Source organism: Macrobrachium nipponense, chromosome 39, assembly GCF_015104395.2.
Source record: "Macrobrachium nipponense isolate FS-2020 chromosome 39, ASM1510439v2, whole genome shotgun sequence".
Lineage (NCBI taxonomy): Eukaryota > Metazoa > Arthropoda > Malacostraca > Decapoda > Palaemonidae > Macrobrachium > Macrobrachium nipponense.
Genome location: NC_061099.1, coordinates 55106137 through 55131277, shown reverse-complemented (window position 1 = coordinate 55131277; position 25141 = coordinate 55106137). Strand labels below are relative to the sequence as shown.

Genomic DNA, 25141 nt, shown 5'->3' with positions numbered 1-25141 from the left:
AATATAAGACTACATACAGTATTATTGCATACAGCGTAGTAAAGGATAACTTTTTAAAAGAGCAAAGGAAAAGATGCATATTTGTAGTTTGTATTTTATTTGCTGGTCTTGGCACTTAGCCTAAGCCACCAATAACCAGACAACCGTACTATAAACCCTACTGAAGGTAAAACCCAGTTATGAATATATTGAACAAGCGCCATATAACCGAAATGCAGCTAACCCATACCAATGCTAACTGGGGGGCTGCCTGTACATATGTATACATGTAATGTATACGTATACGTATATATTTTTCCTTCTCTTAGGAATTGGTTGCAAGCTAAATCATGGTCATACAGAATCGCTATCAGATGATGATTACAGCTTTGATGAGAGTTCAATATCCATTTATAATTTATAAGATGAAGAAATGAGTAGCTACAGTGACTCAGAGTGCGATGGCTAATGTAACGGAAATCAAACAACAATCATCTGAGTCAAATGTACGTACATACTGTATGGCAAGATGATGCTGTTCCCGATAACCAGGCAACGATGCTATAAACCTTATGGAGTGTAAATCCTAGTTATGAATATACGTATACATACTGAACAAATGCCGTAGAACGGAAATGCTGGTAGCCGGTTAGTGGCACCTCTGTTAGTATGGTATGTTGCCATGTCTCTCTTATCGGCACCTTATGGCACCATAAGGTGCCCTAAATTGCCAATTTTATGGTACTAGACAAGCCCCATAAAACTGGATTGCCATTAACTGAGTCTGCCGATAACTGGGTAGTACTGCCTGTATATATTTGTCTTCCTTGTATCAGGAACAGGTTGAACATTAAATCATGGTCATGCAGAATTGCCATCAGATGATGATTACAGCTTTGATGAGAATTCAATTTTTAACAGGAAATTAGCAGCTACAGCGAATCAGAGTATGATATTTTGCCACTAATGGCTAATGTAACAGAAATCAAACAACAATCTTCTGAATAGAATATAAATACTGTATGGCATGATGATGATCTCCCCCCTTCCAAAACTTTGTATGTACGAAAAGTTAGGTAGTACAAGAAAGGAGCTTTCAAACTTCTTGGAACAGCAGTAGTCATTGCCTATATATTATTCAACAAATTTCGCACAAACTAATCGGTTTCAATTACAAATTTTTGTGAATCTGTGGTGGTCTCACCCAGTTTTTTTTTTTTTTTTTTTTTTTTTTTGTGCGGGGGGGGGGGGGGGGGGGGGTGGGGGGGGGGGAGGAGATCAGTTCATGTTTTAATTGAGTTGGAAGGGTAATGTGGACAAGTGAGGAAAAGATGCAGAGGATGTCATGAGATACTTAGTAAAATTGAAAAAACAAAATTGCAGCTCGTAAAGCAAAGAGAGTAAAGACATTATGCGGTCAATGTGAAAGCAAGCCACATTTATGCCCTTCATACTTTGGAAGAATCATTCAGATGAGTTCTAATGTTACTAGGATATGTCTAAAATGGGGCATATTGTTATACTCATGATTTTCAGCCATACAAAGTTGAAATTTAAAACCTTTTTGAAATATTGTGTTTTTTGCTTACTTTTTACATGGTCACATTATCATGAATAAGACAATTATTCTTCCTGAATGCCCGGCCACATGCGTTGATGAGGCTGTGGAGATGTGATAGAATCCATAATGCAGAAACACACACACAAACACACTGAAATAAAAGAAACATGGGCACAAACCAACCAGCTTGGGAGCTTGGTCGACAACCAAACATCCGCCACGAATGTGCATGAGTTGCTAGATGCCACAGATTCCTTGTTTTTACAATCTTTGATTGATTTTACTGGTTTCCAGCTAATGCTAGAAGATAATCCTATTGTTAAGATCTCAGGTTTGTTAGCTATGAAAAATACAAATTGATTAAAAAAATTAGTCATATTATTTTCATACTTTAATAAAATTAAAGTATTAAACTTTGATTTGCATGCATTTTGTGGTATTTCAAACCATTTTACATACTTGTGAAAATGGAAATTAAAAAGATCACAAAAATTCAAAATTCTACTATCAGTGGTACATGTAGCATTTGTCTTGCTTACAATGTGCCACTGATGGTTCATACGGCAGTTAATGTGTTGAAGGATGAAACTACTGTACTATACAATAAGCAGTTTTTTTTGTGAACTGCATTCATATGAAGTACAAAACAGCGCTGTGTTATTTTTTAAAGAAAAATAGTTTGCAGTTATGTACTGTATGGTTTATTACAGTGTTTACTTTGTGGATTTCAACATGTTCTTTCTTTGCAGTTTTCCCATCATCGGAACATTGCCACTTATTATGGTGCCTTCATCAAGAAGTCCCCTCCTGGGAAAGATGATCAACTGTGGCTCGTTATGGAGTACTGTGGTGCTGGCTCTGTCACAGATCTTGTCAAATGTAAGTGGCTTGCAATATTTAGTTTTGTATTAATATCTAGGTATTATTTCATTGGGATTGAAGGCTAATTAAATCTATCAGTAATACTTATGATTCATGTGTTTGATATTCATTAATGATTCATATAAAATCACAAAAATGCGTGCAATGGAGAAGTGTAGGGACCATGGAAAGAATAGAAAAGGACCATGTACCACTCGGTTCTTTTATGAGTTTTGTTTGCTAAATCAGGGTACAATTTGGAATACAGATCAGAGGTTTACAAAGAAAAAAATTCCATTAACAAGGAGAAAATAATTCAGCTAAGGAGCAGTCATATCTCATTAGCATATACTTTAGTATACTACTGTTATTAAAAATAACTACAGTAAGTACAGAACTGCTAGAAAAATACAATAACAAGATGTGTAAAAATATACCATTTCATTGGTATAGAATAAAAAAACATTTAGTTTCAAGTTTAAGATTGTAGTTTCTGTTGTCAGCATCATAATTATAGTTTTATGAGGACTGGGACTTTTATTTTGAGTGAATGAAATATTCATTGAATACTAATTTAATATTCATTTAAAAAATACAGTATGTACAGTAATGTTACAAAATATTACCATAGGGGAATTATTCAATTTTTTATGATGATTCAAGATATGCATAAATAAGGTATAATTCAAAATATTCATGTGCATGAATAAGGTAATTCAAGATATTCATGAGCATAAATTAGGTAATTCAAAATGTTCATATGCAAAATTAGGTAATTCAAAATATTCCTATGCATAAATAAGGTACTACTGATATATTGTACATAAAAGTTCTTTCAGTGTTTTGTGTACAGGTACAGTACATTATTATAGTAAACAAGTTCTGTTCCAGGTTATTTAAGCAGTCATTTCTATTGGTTGCCATACAATGTGACAAAATGTAAATGTTAATGAAAACATAATGATGATACATTACAGCTAAATATAAAAGGCAATTTAAAAGTAGTCCTACATCTCTTAATTAAGAGAACTTTGGGATCCAGGTTACAGCATCATTGTTTTTTCCATATATGTTCAAGTAGCCAGAGCACTGGCTGGATCAATTAATGAGTTTGTTTTTGAAACAAAACAACAAATGAACAAAGGCAAATAGGTCACGTTTCAACATTGTTATTAAAGGGGTTTGAGGCAACATCAAGCACACTGTTAGGCTGGAAATAGTTATTAAACCTCTCACCTTTAGTTGATAGTGTATCCCATGGTTAATAAAATTCTCATAATTAGTAGACATGAAAATATTTCAAGACTAGTATTTCAGTGTAATAAAAATTTATAAATTGACACCCATACTAGCTGAAGTTATCACCATTCCCAAATACATAACACTTATTATTTGGTTACTGTCAACATTCCAAATACAAAAATGCATAAAAAGGATAAAACCTAAAATTACATATAAAGAAAGGCCAAGATCATGGGACTAACAGAAAACATGGTACAAAGGACTAAGTATCATATACTAAAAAATTGCTTAACTTCTTGAGTTATCAGCATAAAGATTGAAGTCTTTAAATAGGTAGGGCAGACAGGTAAAAATTGAAGGTTGATGGGTTGTTGTATATTAAGTAATGCTAAAATCATTATACGGTGGACTCGCATTAGTCTTGTTACTTGGAAGTAATGGATTAATGCAAGCAAGAACTAAGTATCAATTTTACCACCCTGTGGTAGGGGTATAAGAATGCTACCAAAGTAGGTCCTACGTATTGTAAAAGGTGAATAAAAGGACAGCTGCTGCCTTGCAGTCTTACCTTTTTAGTAAAAGCCTAGGGCCACTGCCAATAACTGTGGAAACTGCTGCCTTGCAGTCGTACATTTTAGTAAAAGGCTAGGTCCACTGCTAATCATCATTGTGGAAATTGCTGCCTTGCAGGTGGACTTATTAGTCAAAAGTGAAGCCCACCACAGTAACTGTGGTTGATGGCAGCAAGGTCATGAGGTCATAAAAACCCCTTTGCCAAATAATAAACCATGCTGATGTTGTAAGGAAAGGCACATCAGGCAACCAACCCCTAGTTGTAAGGATAACAGTGGGAAAGAACAACAACTTATTATCAATTTTGCTTTTTGAAACTAAATGTACAACTTATGCATTCACATGATAATCAATATGTAATCATTAAAATCATAATTATTTGCCTATTTTGAACATTAAATTTACAAAGCAATTTCATGATAAAAACAAAATTTATAAATGTAATTTTATAGTGCTCAACTGTTTGTTGAATAGATAATTTCTTTCGATTGTGCCAGTAGTAGATGATAGTCTTGAAAGTATTAATTTTTATCATTTGGTTACTGATTTATTGTATACTGTTTTGTTATTTTTTGTGTGTGTGTGGTTTGCTTTCAAATTTTTTTCATGGTTTCTAAGCTGATGATTCATTTTAAATTAGTGTAACTGCAATCTGTATTAGGTAACTTAGTTTTGGTGTTGAGCTGGCTTCAAAATATTTATGTTGATTGAAAAGGCTTGTTCAAGCAATCAGTAAACCATTTTGGTTGTGGGTCTCTTGCTTATGACCTAGAATTATTAATGATTCCTAACATTTCACAGCAACCAGGTAGAATTTTGCTACTTACAAGTTACAGTAATTTTTTTATATATTTTTACGGTGTAACTAATTTTAGCTTTGTATGTATGTGTATGTTTATCTTACAATTGTTTATTACTTTCAGCCACCAAAGGACAAAGTCTAAAAGAAGAATGGATAGCCTACATTTCTAGAGAAATTTTACGAGGCGGTTGCCCATCTGCACTCCAGTAAAGTCATCCACAGAGATGATCAAAAGGCCAGAATGTCCTCCTCCACTGATTAATGGCTGAAGTCAAGTTAGGTCTGGTAGATTTTGCTTATTCAGGGACCCATGTGCTTCATTGGCCATAATTTTTTCTCATTTACAATTAATTCTAAAGCTCCTAGACCCTCTAAGAGCATAGAAAATTTAGCAGGACATTGATGTATGGGCTTTTTTTTTTTAGTAACTTAACTCTTTATTGATTAGTTGGCTCAAGAATGCTTGAAACTTCCAGTTTTCTTAGCTTCAGCTACAAATTGGTATAATTTGACAGCATATTTCCTTGCTGATCTTTGATCTATAGCAAATAAAGTTATTAGAAAAATATATCAGTCCTGATCTACATAATGTCATTTATAACAAAGCTACAATTATTGTATATTATCATACGATGGTTGAAATACACCAAACGAATGTTGCTATTATTCAATTTGATTGTACTTAGCAAAAAAGCACAGAGTTCCCCAAGTCCAGGAAGGTAACCCCCCTTATTCCTGTTATTTCATATGGGAAATATATGTTTAAATAACGTGTTTTTAATTAACACGAGCTCTCCAGGAACATAACCCTCACATTAATTGAGAGATGACTATATTCATAACAAAAAATAATTGCGCTTTCTATCTTCTTCCTGTGGTGTTGTTATTAACTTATCAATCCTATTCATAGGTTTTCTTACCAAAATTTTATGTTATGGGACCAGGGTATTAAAAAAACCCAAGCCAAAAAAGAAGTTGAATCAGTTGTTTAGAAAAGATGAAGTTCAAGATGGAGACCAACCAGACAGTCCTGTCATCCATTCCCCAGGGCAATTGGGTGAAACCTCGGATATGCAGGAAACATTCTTCCATGTCTCTGCTGGACTCTGGGAATATTTCAGGTTTGTCATTTATGGGACAGGGTCCTGCAGTTTGAGGATCTGTGTTTCAGCCTCTCTATGACATAAGCCTTCTCTGGACTCCCTGCTCCTCTTGCATTTGACTTTATTTTCTGGAATGTCAGTCTTTACTTGGATAACTGTCTTCTTCAATTCCTTCTGAAGGAAAAGTGATCCCAGGTTTTGAACACGAGAACAATTGGAATGGGGGACCGTAACCGAAGAAGCCAGGAAACAAGAACATGGGAAACCTAGAGTCCCCAGGCACATACGTTGGCGAGGCCAAGAAGACGCTGAGGAAGCCATAATAACACTAGCACACACATATAGACAAGCAAAAGAGCGAAAACGGGCAAATCAACCGGGTTGGCTGAGAGTAAACAACCGTGTCGCTCACCCAGGCGGTTAACCAAGAAAAAGGCTAAATGTGATAGCGTGGGTGCGCAGTCTTTGACCAATTTTCATCCGCTATATGCATGCATTGCCAGATCTTGCAGATTCCTTGCTTTTCAATCTCCGATTGTTTAACCGGATCCAGTTAGGCACTATGAAAAATACAAATTATCCTTTAAAATTTGCCATTTTTTTCCCTATAGCCCCAGAGTAAAGTTAGTCCTACAGTGGTAGGTGGCCAAGCATAGAGAAAAGTTCCTTCATCTTATGAGCCCAGACTTAGACTTCTTCTCAACGCCTTGGATCTAGGTTGAGGAGATCATTTGGGGAACGGTAGTTTCAGGGACGTCGTCTCCAGAAGAACGGAATCTTCACTTCATGTCAGAGAGCTGAGAACTTTTTGCTTAGGGCTTTAGTGCTTCTCAACCGTAGCCTTTATAGACTGACCACAGGTCTAACATGAACTATATGTAAGCAAGGAGGCTCACTTTCCCTCTCATTTTCTCTGCCTAAATAGCAAGAGAGCTTCTGTGGGTTGATAAAAATCCAGTTTTTTAGAAACTAGTGCGTTCTGGTGGATGCACTAAGCTGTCAGAAGTGTGTTCTTCCCTTGGACCCCCTGAGGGGCTGGCCAACTTTGGACCCTCTTTGCCACATCAAGGAACCTTCTCCTTCCTTTCTTTTGTTCTTCAACCACAGACCCTACGATGGCCAACAGATGCCATGCTGCTTGATCGGTCCAGTCTGGACCTCTGTGTCTTCCCTCCTTTTGACATGGTCAAGGAAGGGCTGAACAATTTTCAGGCTCATCGCAATGCTACGATGACTTGCTATTCCTGTTTTGAATCTTGAAATAATGGTTCCCAAACCTGCTACGGTTGTTGATGGACTCTCCTAGACTCCTACCACAATCCGTAGCTACTCAGACAACCTCTCCTCAAGAGATACCACCAAGGGTGGTCCACTCTTGCTTGGGCAGGTGCCAGAATACCCTGGAGCTTGTCAGAACAAAAGGGGTTTTTCTAGATGTGCTACAAGAGGCTATTGAAAGATGCAGACGTCAATCGTCTAGCTCCATCTACCAGACTAAGTATGCGATTTTCCAAAACTGGTGTCTCAGACTCTCGGTCTCTTCTTCTGAAACATCTATAAATCAAAGTGCAGAGCACCTCTTTTATCTAAGGAGATCTAGCTCCTTTTGTTAAAGGGTATTGAATTATACCTAAATATTAAGACCCCATCTTGTCCTTTGACATGTCCAAGCGAGGAAGGAAGCTGGGTCTTTTAGAACCTGGAGTTGTGCTGAGGTGACTAACAGGTTCCTCTTTTGATCCCCTTCAGTCCTCTTCTCTGAAAAAAGTTACCCAGAAGAATTATCTTCATGGAGACCTTGGCCTCTGCTAAAATGTTTCAATGAGATCCAAGACATCATTTTAAGAGTGTGTTTTTTCTCAATGAGACAGGGTTTGCTTATTTACCCTTCAATTTTTAACCAAGAACTAGGACCCATTCTAGCCCTGGATCCGTTCTTTCTCCCCCAAGTAATTAACTAACATCCTCGGCTCTGAGGAAGACGAGAGAGCCCTCTGTCCAGTTAGAGCTTCCAGATATTACCTGATCAATCCTTGTAGATCAGAGGGCCATCAATAACCTATGGTGTTCTGACAAGAATCTGTCTTGCCCTCTGACTAAGAATGCATTGTCCTTAAGTGAAAGCAAAGGACGTCTGAATAGCCTTTACGTCATTAGCTTTCAGGCACAATATGCCCCTTACGTTTTTTCAGTCTGCCTGCCAGAAGTGTCATTGATCTTCACCTCTCAAAGTGTTTCTTGAAAGTTGAAACGGTTTTAGAAAATTTTGCACTACTGTGGAACCATCATTAGTAACTGGCATGGTTTTGAGGGAGGAAGCATGGAATGTTCCCATACTATCTCTTGTAATAAGGTGCAGAGTTTTGAGGAGTACCCACTGCTCACTCTCAGTGGATGGGTAGTGGTTTTGTTTCAGTGTAGGTGACAGCATTGTCTGGTTATTTTATTTTGGTACTGCACTTATGTAGAGGCGTTCCTCAACTATACCATCATCCCACTACAAGTTAAGATGAGCACCAACCAAAGGCAGTATTCTCCTGCAGCAGCTCTCTTAACAGATGAGGAAATGACAAGCATTGGTTTTAGTGCTAGCAACTTTTCTATTTGAAACTCATTACCAGGACTTAGTGTTTTGAAATAAAAAATGTCCATGTATCCCACTTCTTTTCAATGTTGGGATTCAGCTATGTAATTACTTGGTAAGTTACTTATATGAAAGTATTATTTTGGTAATAAAATTAAGTTTCATATAACTTACTAAATAATTTTGTACAAAATCAGACCCTGCCTTCCTCCCCTCTGATATACATAAGGCACAGACAAAATGAGGTTGTCAGCTAAGACATTCCTAGTATTCCCGTTAATGGGGGAACTATAGTTGGTTCACTTAAGGTAGACTTTTAGCTGAGCCTTATGCCTACAAGATGTTTGTTTGGCAGCCTCTGATTGGCTGGTAGCAGGAGGTAGGCAGCTCACTCAATGTCTCATAGTATTTTCGTCTGTAGTTTAGAAAACTAGCAATATGTTTATATTTCTTCATGTATCTCATGCTTTGCACAAGATAGGAAAGTTTTGGTCATACCATAGGATATGGTATTAGTTGTACAACTAAATCATCTTTTCCTGAAATCAATAAGATGAAACATAAAGGAGTTATGAGTAAAAGTGAATAGAGAAACATTTAATATTTAATACCTGTTTTTACTTAACATCGGATTTTGCATCATTCATGCGATCGAGATAAAATAAAATTTATGTTTTCTTACAGTAAATTCACCCTGAACACGCTGGTGCATTCAGATTTTAGATGCGTGTGATATGTGAAGAGAAAATGAAGATTGTCTTATGTTGCATCCATCAATGATTCAAGTTTGACAGTATTGCAGACATTGTAGCATTGGTTGTCTCAGCAAGAGCTTTGGGTTGTCAGTTAGTGATATAAGAAGTTGCAGTTTCAACAATATTTACCACATTATGTCATTACAATTTCTGTAAATAAATTCACAGAATTCTTGTTATGACTGTTGAACATTTTCAATTCAATATCGTATAGCTTAATGTCTCTGGACGTATCTGATAAAAAAAAAAATAATAATATCAGATGGATGCATCTGGCATCGTTAGCTCAGATCTAGGCGGGCCACGGGAAATTCAGTCTAGCATGAATTTGAACTCTATTGACAGTCTTCTTACTCATCAAATCAGCCCAAGCTTTAATCAGGTTGTTTCAGCTTATTGTTTCTAATTTCCCTAAATGAATATATTTTCAAGTGAAAGAAATATCAGAGACTTATTTTGAGTGATTATGAAATAATTATCTCAGTAAAGTAATAAACAGAAAAGAACTTGCATTGTTTTCCTTTCAGACTGAGTCAAGTACTGTTGCAAAATAATAAGACGTTTCTTAATTTTCTCTTCACATATCATTCCACCTAAAATCTGAAAGCACCAGTGTATTCAGGATGAATTTTATTTTCATTGTAACCTGATGTATGAATGATGCAAAATTCGATAAGTAAAAACAGGTACTATACAGATTAAATGCTTCTCTCTTCACTTTACGCATTGTTCCTTGTGTTTTATCTTATTGATTTCCAGGAAATCATGTTTTAGGTTGTGCAATTAATACCAAATCCTATGGTATGACCAAAACTTACCTACCTTTTAAAAATGAGAGAAATAAATGACAAAATATACATGCTAGTTTTTGTAAGTTACTGATAAAAATAATGAGACACTGAGCAAGTGGCCTACCACTTACCTTAAGTGAACTGACTAGTACCTACCTAAACAATTGAAGCCTAGCGCAAATTTTGAATTTAAGCTGACATGCAAGTTAGAAACTAGTAGTATAGCTATTTAATTACTTGGTAAGTAAATATGAAACTTAATTTTCTTGTGAAAATAAAACTTTTATCAAAGTTTCACCGGTTTTGGTATTTTTGAAGTTAAGTTTTAACCATTTTGTAGGATCACTTTCATGTTCATTGGATTTCAATGGCGTTTGCTGTGGTTGTTTAAATAATCTCTTTCTTTTACAGTTGACTTTGGTGTCAGTGCTCAGCTTGACCGTACTATAGGGAGGAGGAACACCTTTATTGGTACGCCATACTGGATGGCTCCAGAAGTTATTGCTTGTGATGAAAATCCAGAGGCTACGTATGACAACCGTAGTGACTTATGGAGTTTAGGTAAGCCTTGATAAATTCTTTCACAAGTAACCTTTATTTATTTGATTATTGAAAAATTACAAGAAATAAAAGGCCCTTGGGACTTATGAAAACTCACATTGTACAGCACTTAAGTGTTGCTGGTTACCTCTTAGAGGCCTCACTGGAACTAAAAATTTAATTTAGAATATAGGTGTAGTATTTTCTGTTTTAGTAATGTATGAGATTTAGTTCTTTTATGCTTTTATTTTGTGTAAACGAAAAATTGGCATTGGCAAGCGTTTCACATGCACAATAATTCCTTGGCATAGAAATTTGTGGATGTTACTTAATGTAGGCAATCAAAAATTGCTTTTTTACTATGACCTGTGAATTGTTTGCATTTTGAGTTTGTTGAAATCCAGATCCAAATTACATAATATGATTCAGATTAACAATAAGAAATTTCTACAGGTATCACAGCGCTAGAAATGGCTGAATCACAACCCCCTTTGTGTGATATGCATCCAATGCGCGCTCTGTTCTTGATCCCAAGGAATCCACCTCCACGCCTTAAGAATAGCAAGAAATGGAGTAAAAAATTTCATTCCTTTATTGATAGTGTCTTAGTCAAGGACTACCATCAGGTAAGAGTCTGTGTGTGTGTGTTTTTTATACCTAGTATACTCCTTAAAATCTAATAAGCTTCAGTTGACCAGAGCCATAGATTGGGTACTTATTTGTTGGCCAACCCTTGTAGGTTACAGCCACGATTCAGAGAAAAAGAGAGAACCAGATGTGATTGTTTACTTTTCTTTATCTGTAGGCAAGGTTAGGATTTTCATTGCTTTCACTTGTGGGAGTAATTGTTGCACTGAAACCTTTGTATTCTGGTATGTACCGTATGTACTTGTGTATCATGTGACTTGCGAAGATCTGAATTTGAAGCCAATTTTAAGGCGGTCACATCATACATGCGATATAAAATTAGCGTATGTAATATTCACATATAGTGGTACCTCATTTGTCAAAAGTTTATGTTCAACATTCCGTTTTTTTAACAAAATTTTGGAAAAAATTGTGTTGTTTGTTGAGCAAATACTCGTACTTCAAACTAACCGATTGTCATGTTTATACTACTAGTTTTTGATGGCCTTCCTTGTAATAAAAGAAAAACTGTATTTATATGTTTTACAATATATAGGTGAATGATAGCTATATACAACAAAATTATATCAATTCAAGCTACAAATGTCCTTTAATATCTAAATTCACTTTACCTCCCAAATGATATGTTTTCATATATGTACCCCCCCATGGGGGGACGAAATTATTATCAATTAAAAAATCCCCCTTCGGTACATATATGAAAACATATCATTTGGGAGGTAAAGTGAATTTAGATATTAAAGGACATTTGTAGCTTGAATTGATATATAAATGGATCACGGTTCAATGTGATAATTATTCACAACAAAATTAATAAAAGAATAAAGCATTTCACACTAAAATTTAACATAAAAGATATACAAAATTGTGTCGGCATGCACAACTGACTTGAGATTGAACGAAGACACATTTATATTATTGAGGAGAGAAGGAGAAGACACCATTAAAATAGTACTGTATGTACATAAAAGCAGTAGCAATTCACATAGAAAAAATAATGGAATATCACAAATTAATTATAATGGGTAAAATATAAAAACAATCAATGCTATGCAGTCAATAGCTCAATCTTAAGTGATTCGAGTTGCGCGAATTCACAATAGCGCAAACTTTTCATTGTAATCTAACTAATTATCATACACTAATATTTCAAAGACATGCGAACGCAAACACATTTTAGAATCCTGGAGAAACCCTGTGAATGTGTTTTTTTAATTTTTTTTTATGTAATTTATAAGTTTTCAAGGTTTTATGTGTAAATGAATAACAATAAATGATAAAAATATATATATATATTTTTTTTCTCTCTCTCTCTCTCCTCTCTCTCTCTCTCTCTCTCTCTCTCTCTCTCTCTCTCTCTCTCTCTCTCTCTCTACTGAGTGAGAGAATTTTTGTTTTTAGGTACATACATATATGCACTGTTTGTTGAAATTTTCAAATAATAAAAATAATATATTGAAAGGAGACCCTCTTTCAAACAAGTCTTATTGAAAAGATATTGCTGCATCAGCTGCATTCAACTTGTAAATAGTCTTCTCTATTTTTCTAATAATAGCTTTCTCTCTGCTATTACAACTGGCGAGTATTGCGCCGATATTACTCATCAGGAGGAGTCAATTTCAGGGATAATGGTTACAAATTTATTTATTTGTCACAGTAAATGAACAAATAGGTCAAAATATAAGTTAATCTAGTGGCCAACGTTTCTCTCGGTATCGTCCGAGCATGATCACGGCTGTGGATCGGAGCAGACTGTTGTCTGCTCTTGCACTCTCTTTACCAGCCATGTTTCTGCTCCATACATCAAACGTGCTCTCACTAATACTCTCTTTTATATTCTTAGCTTAACCTTTATGAGGATTTTGCAGTCGCACAAGACACTTGACATCTTTCTCCAAATTTTTCACCCAGCCTGTACTCTGTGTTATTTCTTTACCCAAATATCCATCATCAGCTACTGTTGAACCAAGATACCCAAATTTTTCTATTTGGTTCAACCTGTCCCTTCCATACACAAGTACAGGCAGTCCGCGGCTTATGACGTTCCGAGTTTGCGACGCTTTTCAATTATATTCATCAGAAATTATTTTCAGGCTTACACCACTTGTTCTAGGGTTACTGTGCCAATCTGATGGAAGAAATAAGACTCCAAAAAGGCAAAATACTGTACATACTTGAGTAATATTCAACTGCATGTAATATTCAACCTCATTTTTACTGCATATATTAGGACTTTAGCATATGTCCCTAATAATGTTGAGTTTTGATTCTGGCAATAAGCCTAGCCTATGTCAGCAGTTGCTACTGTAGCCTAGTCTGTGATTCTGACATCTAAACCTAAGAAGCTAAAAGCTTGGAATATGCCAATAAAATGTATAAATAACCAGTATGTACTCATTTCAAATAATAATTAATTAACCATTAACCATAATAAACCAAAAAAAAAAAAGCTTCCAACCTTTTGTTTACGTTCATGGTTTCGTCAACGCGACTAGTAGCAAACAACCGCCAAGCAAACACTTTTACCTAGCACACAGTATAATAATCATAAATTTTCATTATCTCTCTTCAACTACTGAAACTACCAAACAGTATAATAACCATTTATTTCTCTTCTTTATTGTATCTTTACCTAATGGAGATACCGACAGCTAGTATAATGAAACCATAATGACATTATAACAGAAGATGAATTCTAGAAAATATTTGCTGGCTTCTATGATAGCAGTCTTTGATTAATGTTATATTTTATGACATTTAATTCACAAATATTTTTTTCATTAAATGTATTGCATGACTTTTAAGTTTTTCAATTTACAGCATCCTTTTATCAATAGAATAAACAAATACACAATTCTTTGTGAATCGTGAATGAAGAAGTTATCAGATGACGAAATACAAATGGCAGCGTCCAGTAGAAACTTTTGTTTACATTCTGGAAATGAATGTAGACTGCGCTTATGGCATAGAACAGCCATAAATTAAAAACAACATAACTATAATAATAGATTCTCAGATAAGTAAAGCACCATTTATATTTATTGTCGTGGTTATTATACAAAAATAAAAGTTTGTCGCCTTCTGTGGAAACAAATGCTTCTTTGTTGACTTCGTTGTCAGGAAATCCAAAGAATGTGGTAGGCTTAGCCTAGTTCCTAAAGTTTGCACTTTTTCAATATAGAAGAAGCAACATAACAATAATAAAAGTTTCTCAAATAAGTAAAACAACATTTGTATTGTCTGTTGTTGGGAAATCCAAAGCTTAGGGTTAGCCTAGTGCCAAACTCTTGCACATTTCTAAAACTAGCCTATACCACATGTAATATTCAGTCCCAAAATTTTAGGCCATAAAATTGGTCTTTAGATATCAAACCTTACAAGGGTATATCCATTATACAATATTTGAAGGTTTTTTATGAAAAGCACACTAAAAATGCAGTTAACATAGTTTTCAATAGACCACCAAAGCATTCAAAGTAAGAGGTTTTCTTAAGATTTTTGATGATTTTCGACAATTTTTCGGCTTACGCTTTCGGCTCCCGACGGATCTCAAAAACGGAACCCTGTCATAAATAAGGGACTGCCTGTGTATACAGTAAATGTAGTATGAGATTTTAGCTACCTCAGTATTGGTAAGTACTGTGAAACATATAATATTCTTTCTGTATTACAGAGAACTTACACTGATCAGTTACTAAAACATCCATTTATACGGGACCAACCAACTGAACGGCAAGTGCGTATCCAACTCAAAGATCACATAGACAGATGCAAGAAACATAAGCAGAAAGGTATTTTTTATAGACAATCCTTTGATTATATGATAATTGTTTGAATTTATCAGTTATTTCAGTTATACAGTGGACCCCCGTTTTCGTGTTCTTGAGATTCGCGGATTTCTCTTTGGACCATATCTACCCATTATTTGCAATCAGTTCGTGGTATTTTTCATAGAGAAATATTCACAAATGACTGTATTTTCATATTTTTGTTACTAAATGCACTTTTTGTGATTAAACTAGTTTCAGAATATTCAGTTATAAGTATTTTTAGTTGGTGTTTCTTGTTTGAACTATCAAAATAAGCATTTATAAGCATTTTTATAGGGGTTCCAGTTCCAAGTATTCACAGACTCTAGCTATTTGTGGAGGTGTCTGGTACTCATCCCCCCACAAATACGGGGGTTTCACTGTATGCTTTATCAGTTACATTCATGATTAATTTATCTAGTAACTTCACAAATTTGTTAACTTTTTGTGAATTGAGCGTATTTTAGTTTTAAAAACATGTATTTTAATTGATATACTTACTGAAAGTCATACTCATACATTTGTTTAATAGATTTCTCTATTTGGAATCCTACTATAACTTAATTTTCTTATTTTTCATAACAGAAGACAGAGAAGAAACATTTAATTACAGTGGGTCTGATAATGAAGATGAGGAAACAACACAACCTGGTGAACCCTCTTCAATCATTCAAGCACCAGCAGGGAATACCTTGAGACGGAATTTCCAACAAATACAGGTGAGTAATGTAAAAGATTTAGACTGTTGATAATCTAGGTTGTTTTGAGAAGCTGAGGAGCTGTTGCTTATAGTATACTAACAAATTTTAACATCCCATACGGTGGGCTTTTCAGTCATCTTACTTGCTACAGCTCATTACAGACAGAATGTCTGTTCAAGGATTTAAGTACTGAGTGTGAGCTAAATTTCTAGACTGAGATGGCCCAGAGAAGTCATTATTTAATGAAGTGCAAAAATTAATTAAAAGACGAAAATTCAAGTTGTTAGGAAAATAGGAAGGTACTAAAGGGAAGAGGAAATTAAAAGAAACCAATGATTCAGTTGCGTCATCATCGAAAGTAGCAGTACCAATTGTATCTTCAGTCCCTCTTTTCACTAGAGTAGATGGTAATCTTCATTCGGTGACGCCGTTGGGTTCCGCAGTTCGTAGCATACCCGTAGAGGCACCTTTGAATGTGGTTCCGGTTGGTATGTTCTCCACCTGTCCAACTTCGGTGGTGGGCACTCCAGTGGTTATTCTGAGCGAAGCTTCTTCCTGTTCCCCTCCTCCTTCAACTTCTTTCTCAACTGAGGGTTTGTCTGTTACCTGAACATTTCACCTGAATGATTCCCACCCCCCTTCCCTCTCAATTTTGATAGTGAAGGACACAATTGGGAGGAGCAGGCCTCTGGCGACCAGTATTTGCAGCAGGGTTGCCAATGGTACCACAGGTAACTCGCTGGACTTTTACCTGCAGCGTTGGTAGCGCTGACAGTTAAATACCCACTTTGTGGGAAAATTTTTGGGGATGTAGTTTGGACAGGTCAGTGACCAGGGCTAATTCAGGTGTTCAGGTATTACATTATTAGCTTTATTATGAAAACTTCATTTCTTGATGTAATGTTGTTTGGACCCCAGAATAAATGTAGGTGCCATTGTTAGGTAACCAGTTGGTTCCTAGCCACATAAAAAAATATCTAATCCTTCGTGCCAGCCCTAGGAGAGCTGTTAATCAGCGCAGTGGTCTGGTAAAACTAAGATATACTTAACGTAGAGTTAAATGTATGGACACAGTGAATGAGGTGTAATTCCACCAGGAAGTGGTGTCCAATTACTAATGCATTCCAGACACCTAAAAATATTAACAAAATTTTTTTTATAGAGAATAAACAGTTTTACATACAGAAAACAATGAGAAATAAATGTAAATGACTAATGGAATGGATGAATAAATATTTAACATCACTCTTACCTTTATTGAAGACTTTCGTTAGTGTATTGAAGATAGAGAGGAGGGGGAAGGGAGGAGAGCTTATTGTTTGGAAGGGGAATCCTTTTTCAGAAGGAGTTCGGGTATCAAAAACCTATCTTGAGTTACTCTTCCTCTTTGTTTTTTTATTGGCACTAGGACCAGCTTGAGTCACTGGACCCCTGTCGCACATCAAAACTGTCCAGAGACATTTGTTTCTGATGTCTAAAATTTGCCTCAAGTAAAACAAAGACATTGTCTTTAAACATGTTGGAGATAATAGTTATCCACAAAGTTTTTTTTATTCACTCCACTTTCCAAACATGTGCTTAATCATGAAGTAGGCACATTATGTATGCCCTTTCACTTTTGAATTTTTCAAAACTAGCCCCTGCTCGCCTAAATTCACTAACAACAGCACTTGTTGTAGGCATTTTCTTAATGAAATCAACATGCAACATCCTTGCTTTTCACAAATTATCGCCCCCAACACCTTGCTACGAGTTCTTTCTTTAATACTATAGTGTTCTCCTCTCTCTCTCTCTCTCTCTCTTTTTTTTTTTTTTTTTTTTTTTTTTTTTTTTTTTTTTATATATATATATTACAAAAGAGCTGGCACTTGTAATATTCTTTGGCCCCATCATGGCTTATTTAGCAGTTGCACTCTAATAGAAAAAGCACAAAAAACAACAGACACAAAGGCAGAATGGGTCAAAAGAGAACATGGGATACTTGTTTGGACACTCAGTGTCTAGTCATGAGGTTGCCCCTGGATGGAGCCTTTCTGGGTGTACAAAATCCAAGGATATGTACGAAACTCTAGTCAAAATTTTGTTGAAAAGTCTACAAAAACTGAACCCTACAAAAACCAGGGTGTACGAAATCCAAGGTTTGCTTGTATTTATAGCTATGGTTCCTGATCAGAAATGCCTTCTCAGTTAGATGTGGGCAGTACATCTTTCTTGTGATTACCTTTTTTTTCCCCCAAACCACTAAGTTCTTATTCATTCAGTTTCTGTTCCAGAGCCCATGATAGTGCCTTGAGCTTTTTCAGTAGCATTTGTAGATTTTACTGCCAAGGGCATCATCTTTATAGGCTCCACTATGATCACAGGTACTGTTTGAACAGATGTTTTCAAAGGATAGGCAGAGAGTGGACTATTACTTACATTGGGTGGTTTGTCAGCATTTGTCCCCACCAGACCAGTGATTAAGTTCCTTTTCTGTTTGATCAACCCCATGAATTAGTTTCCTTTTGTTTTCCCTCTGCTGCTTTCTCAGGTGATCTATCAGCTCTTCCTATCCCAGAATACAGACCATTGGGTCACCAGCCAGCTTCATCCTGAAAATCCTTGATAGTGCTGGCTTCTCCAACTTCTAGTAGTTCATTATATAGAAGAGCCTTGAGGTATCTTCCAAGCCCTGAAGTGATGGAACCATTTTAAAGATTAGTGCCTTGGAATTAGTCTGTTACCATTATTTATTTTGCCTTTCTCTTAAGGAGACCAGGTAGGCAAGACAGCCCAATGTGTCAGTCACTTATAAAAAACTTTAATGAATAAAGGCTGAGAAATCTATGTTTTTAAGATATTATTATTATAGGTTTTATTGAAAATAATGGCTATTTCAGCCGTATTTATTTTGCATGGAAGTTTCTCTATTCTTGTGGTGTTGTGGTACTGAAGTTCTTGCGGGAGTCCTACAGCATATATAGTCGGTTGCACAGCATTGGGTCTTATTGACAAATTATGATTGGCTAACTGGCCTGCATGCTGATCCCCTGTTGGCTGATCCTTCAAGATCAGAGGTGGGTCCTATTTGAACACTGCAGTAGTCTCTTGATCATTGTAAGGGAAGGGTGCCTCTCCTTGCAGGATTCTGGTTCGTTGCTGTTGTGTGACGTTGTCTGGTGTTTGTTGATTTGGGGTGTCTTGTTTGGTGTGGTATTAGACTACACCAGGCATATGTCACGCAGCAGCAGTGAACCAATGACAATTCGGCAAGTAATGACGTCATGCAACTGCTTCTCCAACCAACCAGAATCCTGCATGGAGAGGCGCCTTTCCCTTGTGACGGTCTGAGCGACTGCTGCAGTTTCTGCATAGGAACCCACCTCTGATCTTGAGGCATCCACCAACAGGGGATCAGCAGCTGAGCCAGTTAGCCAATCACAATTTGTCGATAAGGACCCCGTGCTGTGCAACAGACTATATATACTGTAGGACTCCTGCAAGAACTTCAGTCCCACAACACCTGCCCAACAATGTCATTTTGTATAATATATTCTATTTGACAAATACCACATTTTGTACATGAATCCCCCATTTGGTATTTTGATAGCCAAATTGAGTACAGAAGAAAAGTCAGTAATAAGAAGAATAGAGAAACATCTATACAAAATAACACAGCCTAAATAGCCATTGTTTTCAATAAAACTTGTATTAATGTAGGTCTTCCTCCAGCATATTATTAGTATTTTTTTATCACAGTCATCCCCACACTAAAAACCACTCGGTGGTGGTTTTTATAGTGTGGGGGTTCTGAGTTGCAACCTGCCTCCTTAGGAGTCCATCACTTTTCTTACTATATGCGCCGTTTTCAGGAGCACACTCATCTGCATGAGTCCTGGAGCTACTTCAGCACCTAGTTTTTCCAGGTTTCTTTTCAGGGATCTTGGGAACGTGCCTTGTGTCCTTATGATTATGGTTACAATTTCCACTGGCATATCCCATATCCTCATTATTATTACATATTATTATGATGATGATAATGATGATAGAAGACGTTCTTTTAAACAAATTCTGTTGAATAAAATGGCAGAAATAAGTGGATTGATTTTGTATATTTTCTGTTTTCTTATCTCCTGCTCTGACTCAGTGAATTTTTTTTTTTATTAACTAGCCCAATATTCATATTGGGGAATTCTAGAAAACGCTGGATGATGTATTATTCAGAAACATGATTTTGGTATTATTTATCTGGTAAACTAGTATTAACAGTATACTGATAAACAGGGATCTCAGGTCCAGGTCGTTCAGGATTCATCATCAGTGCTGGTTAAATCTGGGAAAGGGTCATCTGTGGTATACAGCTGGTGTTGGTGCTTGTATAGCTGGTATTATTGTGATGTTTTGACCTCCTCGTAGGTCATCTTCTTGACGAGTCAGTAGTGGGACTAAAGCAAATGTGTCTTGTGTGATGGTATTTATGGTGACTCAGACTTGGAGCTGAATTCTGGCGAAGTCGGTGATCTCGCATTGGTGTTTGCACTGCCAGAGATTTATCTCTTTTAGGAAGAGTAGTTCGTAGTGTTAGAAATGTTTCATTACATTGTCAGTTATCACTTAGACCATTGATGGATGGTCTTGTTTGACAATTTTTCACATTCATAACTGATCCCTGATTCTGTTTTCCTGCTGAGAGTGACCAAATTTGCTGAATGGCATCACCAATATGCAGTAAATGTACCTTGCTGTGTCGAACTTCTCAATTCAAGAGGTCCTTTATTTCTCATACTGTTGGACTGTGGAATAGTATAGGAAGGATACATAATAACTAATCTGCTTTGTAATTATTCTTCCTTAAATGAGTTATTTTAAAGTTATAATTTTCTTTTAACGCTTTTCTTACTTTTAATTAACGCTCTGTACCATGCAATTTCTACTATACATCTGGTAACTGCTCCTGTGAAAGTTAAGAAAGTTAAGTTTAGAGTCTTGCCTTAACAGGATTTATAACTAGGGTTAATTTATATATTTTCTGTTCCTATGTAGGAGCATCAAAGAAATGGTGGAAAGAAAGAGAAAGAGGAGATTCCTGATCCGGGACCTCCAGCCAGACCTGCATTACCACAAAGGTTACTTGGCCAAGAGCCTGCGCCTCCTCAAAGGCCTCTTCCACCACCACCTCAGGGCAGAGATCACCACCAAGCTGCAGCACACAAACCAGCAACACCTCCGCAACACCATCCAAGGGACCATCGGGAACATCGTGAACACCGTGAACACAGGTGAGGTTTTTGGAAGGTATATTTTTTTATGTGTACATAGATATTGCCACCAAAGGCTGAGTTTAAGGGGGGGATACAGACTCCAGAAGGCCCCATTATAAAGTAAATGCTTCATTCTACCTTATGACTAAAGGAAATCCTTTCTAATGTTTACCACCTGTAATACAAATACTGATAAGATACATTTTTGGAAATTAAGAAGTTTGACCTCTTAAGTTCTTTTTTTTTCAGTTGAACAAAAAAAATATCTATTCTTTTGATTACATTTTTGTAATTGATTCTGTTATGGTTAGTGGATTTTAGAGTTCATAGATTATGGGAATTCATATATTCAATATAAAATATCTTTTATAAAAATAGACCCTTGCAGTATGGTTCATATTTTGTCTTTAATATATTTCAACTTTAGACAGTAAATTTTATGATGCATTTCAGATAAATGTATAATATTTCTTACATATATTTTTCTTTCCTTTGCCCGTCCTTTGGCTTTGCTTTAGGGAACACAGAGAACAGAGGGACCAGCGCAACTCTCAGATAGGGAAGCAGCAACAACCAGCGCAGTCACAAGCAAGAAAACCTGAGGTTTGTTTTTGCTTTCTAGTGTACTTTATTAGTAAACCTTGCATTTTTGATATTTTGATGTTACAGTACCATACATTGTTTTTCTTTTAACTACTATTAAGTCATATGGGACATTTCAGTTGAAAGTTGAGCATAGATCAGTAGAAGCAAAATGGAGACAATAATGTGAAGTAAATGAAAAAAAAAACACCATTGGCTGGGTGATGCAGTACTTGATAGGCTATGAAAATGAAACTTTTGAGGTTAAAACATATGATGATTTCAGGCTTCATATTTATATATGAGGAGAATTTATAAAGTGAGAATCTTTAGTTTGTACTTACATACAGTGGCACCAGTTTTTAAATTTATGATTGATACTCTTTAAGTTTTAGTAATCATAAATGTTTTATATTATCCTCTCTCTACTTTGATATTCACATTGTGCATATTCATTAACGCCTTTGCTTTAAAACTACCTTGTAATCTTTCGAGACTAATCCAAGATATAATGTTTTGCTGTAAATGGGTTTTGTAATATTGGAAAGCTTGTAGGATTGCAGTTATAGCATGAATTCTAACTTCTGTCTTTTTATTAACTTTTTCTCATATCTTGTCAAAGTGACCTTTAGGGAAAGTAATAAAAAAAGCATGAGACCAGCAGAAAATCTACATTTTACTGTTATTTATAATGGTTTATGGACTGTATACTTTGTGATTTTGAAAGTTTATGTTCCTATACAGTATAATTGAGTTATATTCTGTGCTGCATGCTATGCCTAGCCAGTGATGTATAATTAAACCATATTCAGTGCGTCTCCTATAAAAGTTATTAAGACTCCTTTATATTACAATTTTTTTACATTTAATGGCCTTGAAAAAAAAATTGTCATTTTTTCTAAATGATTATTCCATGTATCATAGCTAAAGCATTGCCTGTTTTAAGCATATTAAAAAGGTAATTTATACTACTGTATACATTCATTTTAACAATAATGACTTCACATGTGGCTTTTAATACTGGTTTTTTGATAAGTTGCCATGTTTGTCCACAGTGTGATATCTCTGTACTCCTTGTAGTGGCTTTCATAAATATTCCCCCTATTTGCATGCCGGTTGGGGTGGAAAGTCCCCCCACGCCACATCATACACCAGTTTGTGTTTAATAGTGAAGCTGTAATGAGTGATTGGGAAGTTATTTCTAGAGGACTTAAAATTTTAGCAACTTGTTCATGCAGAAGCATGAAAAGATTGACTTGGAAGAACTTTTAGAAATCAATTGTACCTTTGCCATTACAACTTTGCATAGCATAGTGAATCAAGGGTTAATGGTGTCACTTTTTTGAGATTTTTCACAGTTCTAGAGGTGTAAGTTTTTCATAGATGAAGTTTTTATCTCAGTTTCTCATGAATGACAATCAGGAATGTAATGTTACTTTTTCCTTTGATGACAGTTGGGAAGTACATGAATGTTACACTCCCTTCCTTATAGACATTCCGAGTTAAGTTATTAAGAAACTCCTCATATGTACTTACTGAGTATATGGTGTACTATATACGATATGCATTCAGTTTAAACAAAGCATTTCTTTTCTTGGAAATTGGACAAAAGTTTTTCACATCCCTCGTGTTAGCTTTAACGTTTTAATTGTTCTGCTGCTTATGTTGACCAATATGGTTGGCATGGAAATCACAAGTTATGGGTTGGAATTATATTGGAAAGTTTGTCACTACATTTAAATTTGAATTTTGGGAATTTGCTTTCATATCGGTATATTTATACTTAGTATGCAGTAGTATATATGTTGTGCTTTAAACAGAATGAAAGAGAGAATTTTATTTAAAAAAAAAAAATAAATTCAAAATTTTAAAGCATTATGTAAAATTTCCATTGAAAGATAATTTGTTGATTTTTCTTTTTCTAAAAGGTGTGGATTGTCTCCTTGAGACATAGCTGGGAATATATAAGGTTTTCTCTTTCCATGTTGCCAAGGCTTCTCGGGGCTTGCTGCCTGTTAACCTACTGACATGGCATTTTTATTATACACTTAAGCCACACATTTATTTTGCATTTGTTTTATCTTAATTTTCTGTTCCGTGTTCTAGAATCTTTGGGAAGGAGATTTCTTTTTATTTATTTTTTTTTTTTTAGTTAAATGATATATTATTGATGAGAGACGAGAGAGAGAGAGAGGAGAGAGGAGAGAGAGAGATAGAGAGAGAGAGAGAGAGAGAGAGAGAGAGAGAGAGAATAGTTATGGCACCACAATGTACCTAACAGAGGTGTCATTAACCGAAACTCGACGCCATTACCAAAACTTGGCGCTGTTAACCAAAACTCAGCGATGCAATCGGTTTTTGCTTATCATCGCCCTTCTGAGAACAGAACCACCGCTGATAACCGGGACTGCCTCTGTTCTGAAGGGGAAGAAACGCAAGTTTTTTCAAGAACTTTGGTGAAGTTTTCTGCCTGTAGGTTTTTTAAGCACTGATATATATATTAGGTAGTTGCCAGTTAATGGCAGGGTTTTGGTTGATGGCGCTTGGCCGGTAACTGAAAATCACTGTTAACTGAGTAAATAGCATTTATTTTGTTGAAAATGCCTATGATCTACTTAACGATGGCATTAGCTGGTTCACTGGCACCATTAAACCAGTTAACGGCTCCGTTAACAGGTTCACCAGCACTGATATACCGCTTACCGGCACTGTAAATCTGGTTAACGTTGTTGATAGCCAAGCACCATAAAATCGAAACGCAGTTAACCAGGGCCTCCTTGTATACATATGGTATTTGATCAACTGGACAAATATGGGGGTTTAAACTTTTTCTTCCATACTTAGTTGTTGCTTCTAATTCTCACTTCTGTCAGATATTATTTAGTACTCATGCATATTCTATATGAAATGCAGTTCATGTTAATATTATTATTATAAATCAGTAGACCTGAACCTGTAGGCTTTCTGCTGTAATTTATAGCAAATTGCTACATACTATTTAACTTTATTATGAAATAAACATTTCTCATCAGAACATCTCGGCCAATGACATTATGATGGCTTGCCTCATGCTTCATCATTCCAAGGCTAGAAGTGCCATTGAAACCTGTCGTAACTGTTGTCCTAAAAATTTTCATGTATATTAGATAAAGTTGATATTTTATAAAATTTATGAAATGTGCAAATTTGGACATAGTGGATGTTGGTAAACAAGCTAGAATTACAATTACTGTAAGTAAGTCAAAGATAATCTTCTTGGTCATTTGATTGGTTTTATATTTATGAAACTGGTAATCTTCACTTAAGGGTAAATTATAGCCATTTCTCAAACCAAAATGAATTCCGCACTGAAAAATTATTTGCAAATTGT

General features: G+C 35.7%; 2 protein-coding genes across 2 annotated transcripts in view; one reads left to right on the top strand and one right to left on the bottom strand.

Annotated features, from left to right (window-relative positions):
- Nucleotides 1–21897, top strand: part of LOC135209926 (mitogen-activated protein kinase kinase kinase kinase 4-like) — a 50207-nt gene extending 28310 nt beyond the window's left edge. The window contains 10 exon segments of the mRNA XM_064242661.1: nt 2290–2419; nt 5140–5204; nt 5206–5244; nt 5247–5298; nt 10663–10812; nt 11245–11417; nt 15113–15230; nt 15834–15967; nt 20972–21207; nt 21708–21897. Coding sequence (XP_064098731.1) covers nt 2290–2419; nt 5140–5204; nt 5206–5244; nt 5247–5298; nt 10663–10812; nt 11245–11417; nt 15113–15230; nt 15834–15967; nt 20972–21207; nt 21708–21882 — 1272 coding nt within the window. The 3' untranslated portion in view covers nt 21883–21897.
- Nucleotides 1–25141, bottom strand: part of LOC135210362 (serine/threonine-protein kinase mig-15-like) — a 297907-nt gene that overhangs the window by 168625 nt on the left and 104141 nt on the right.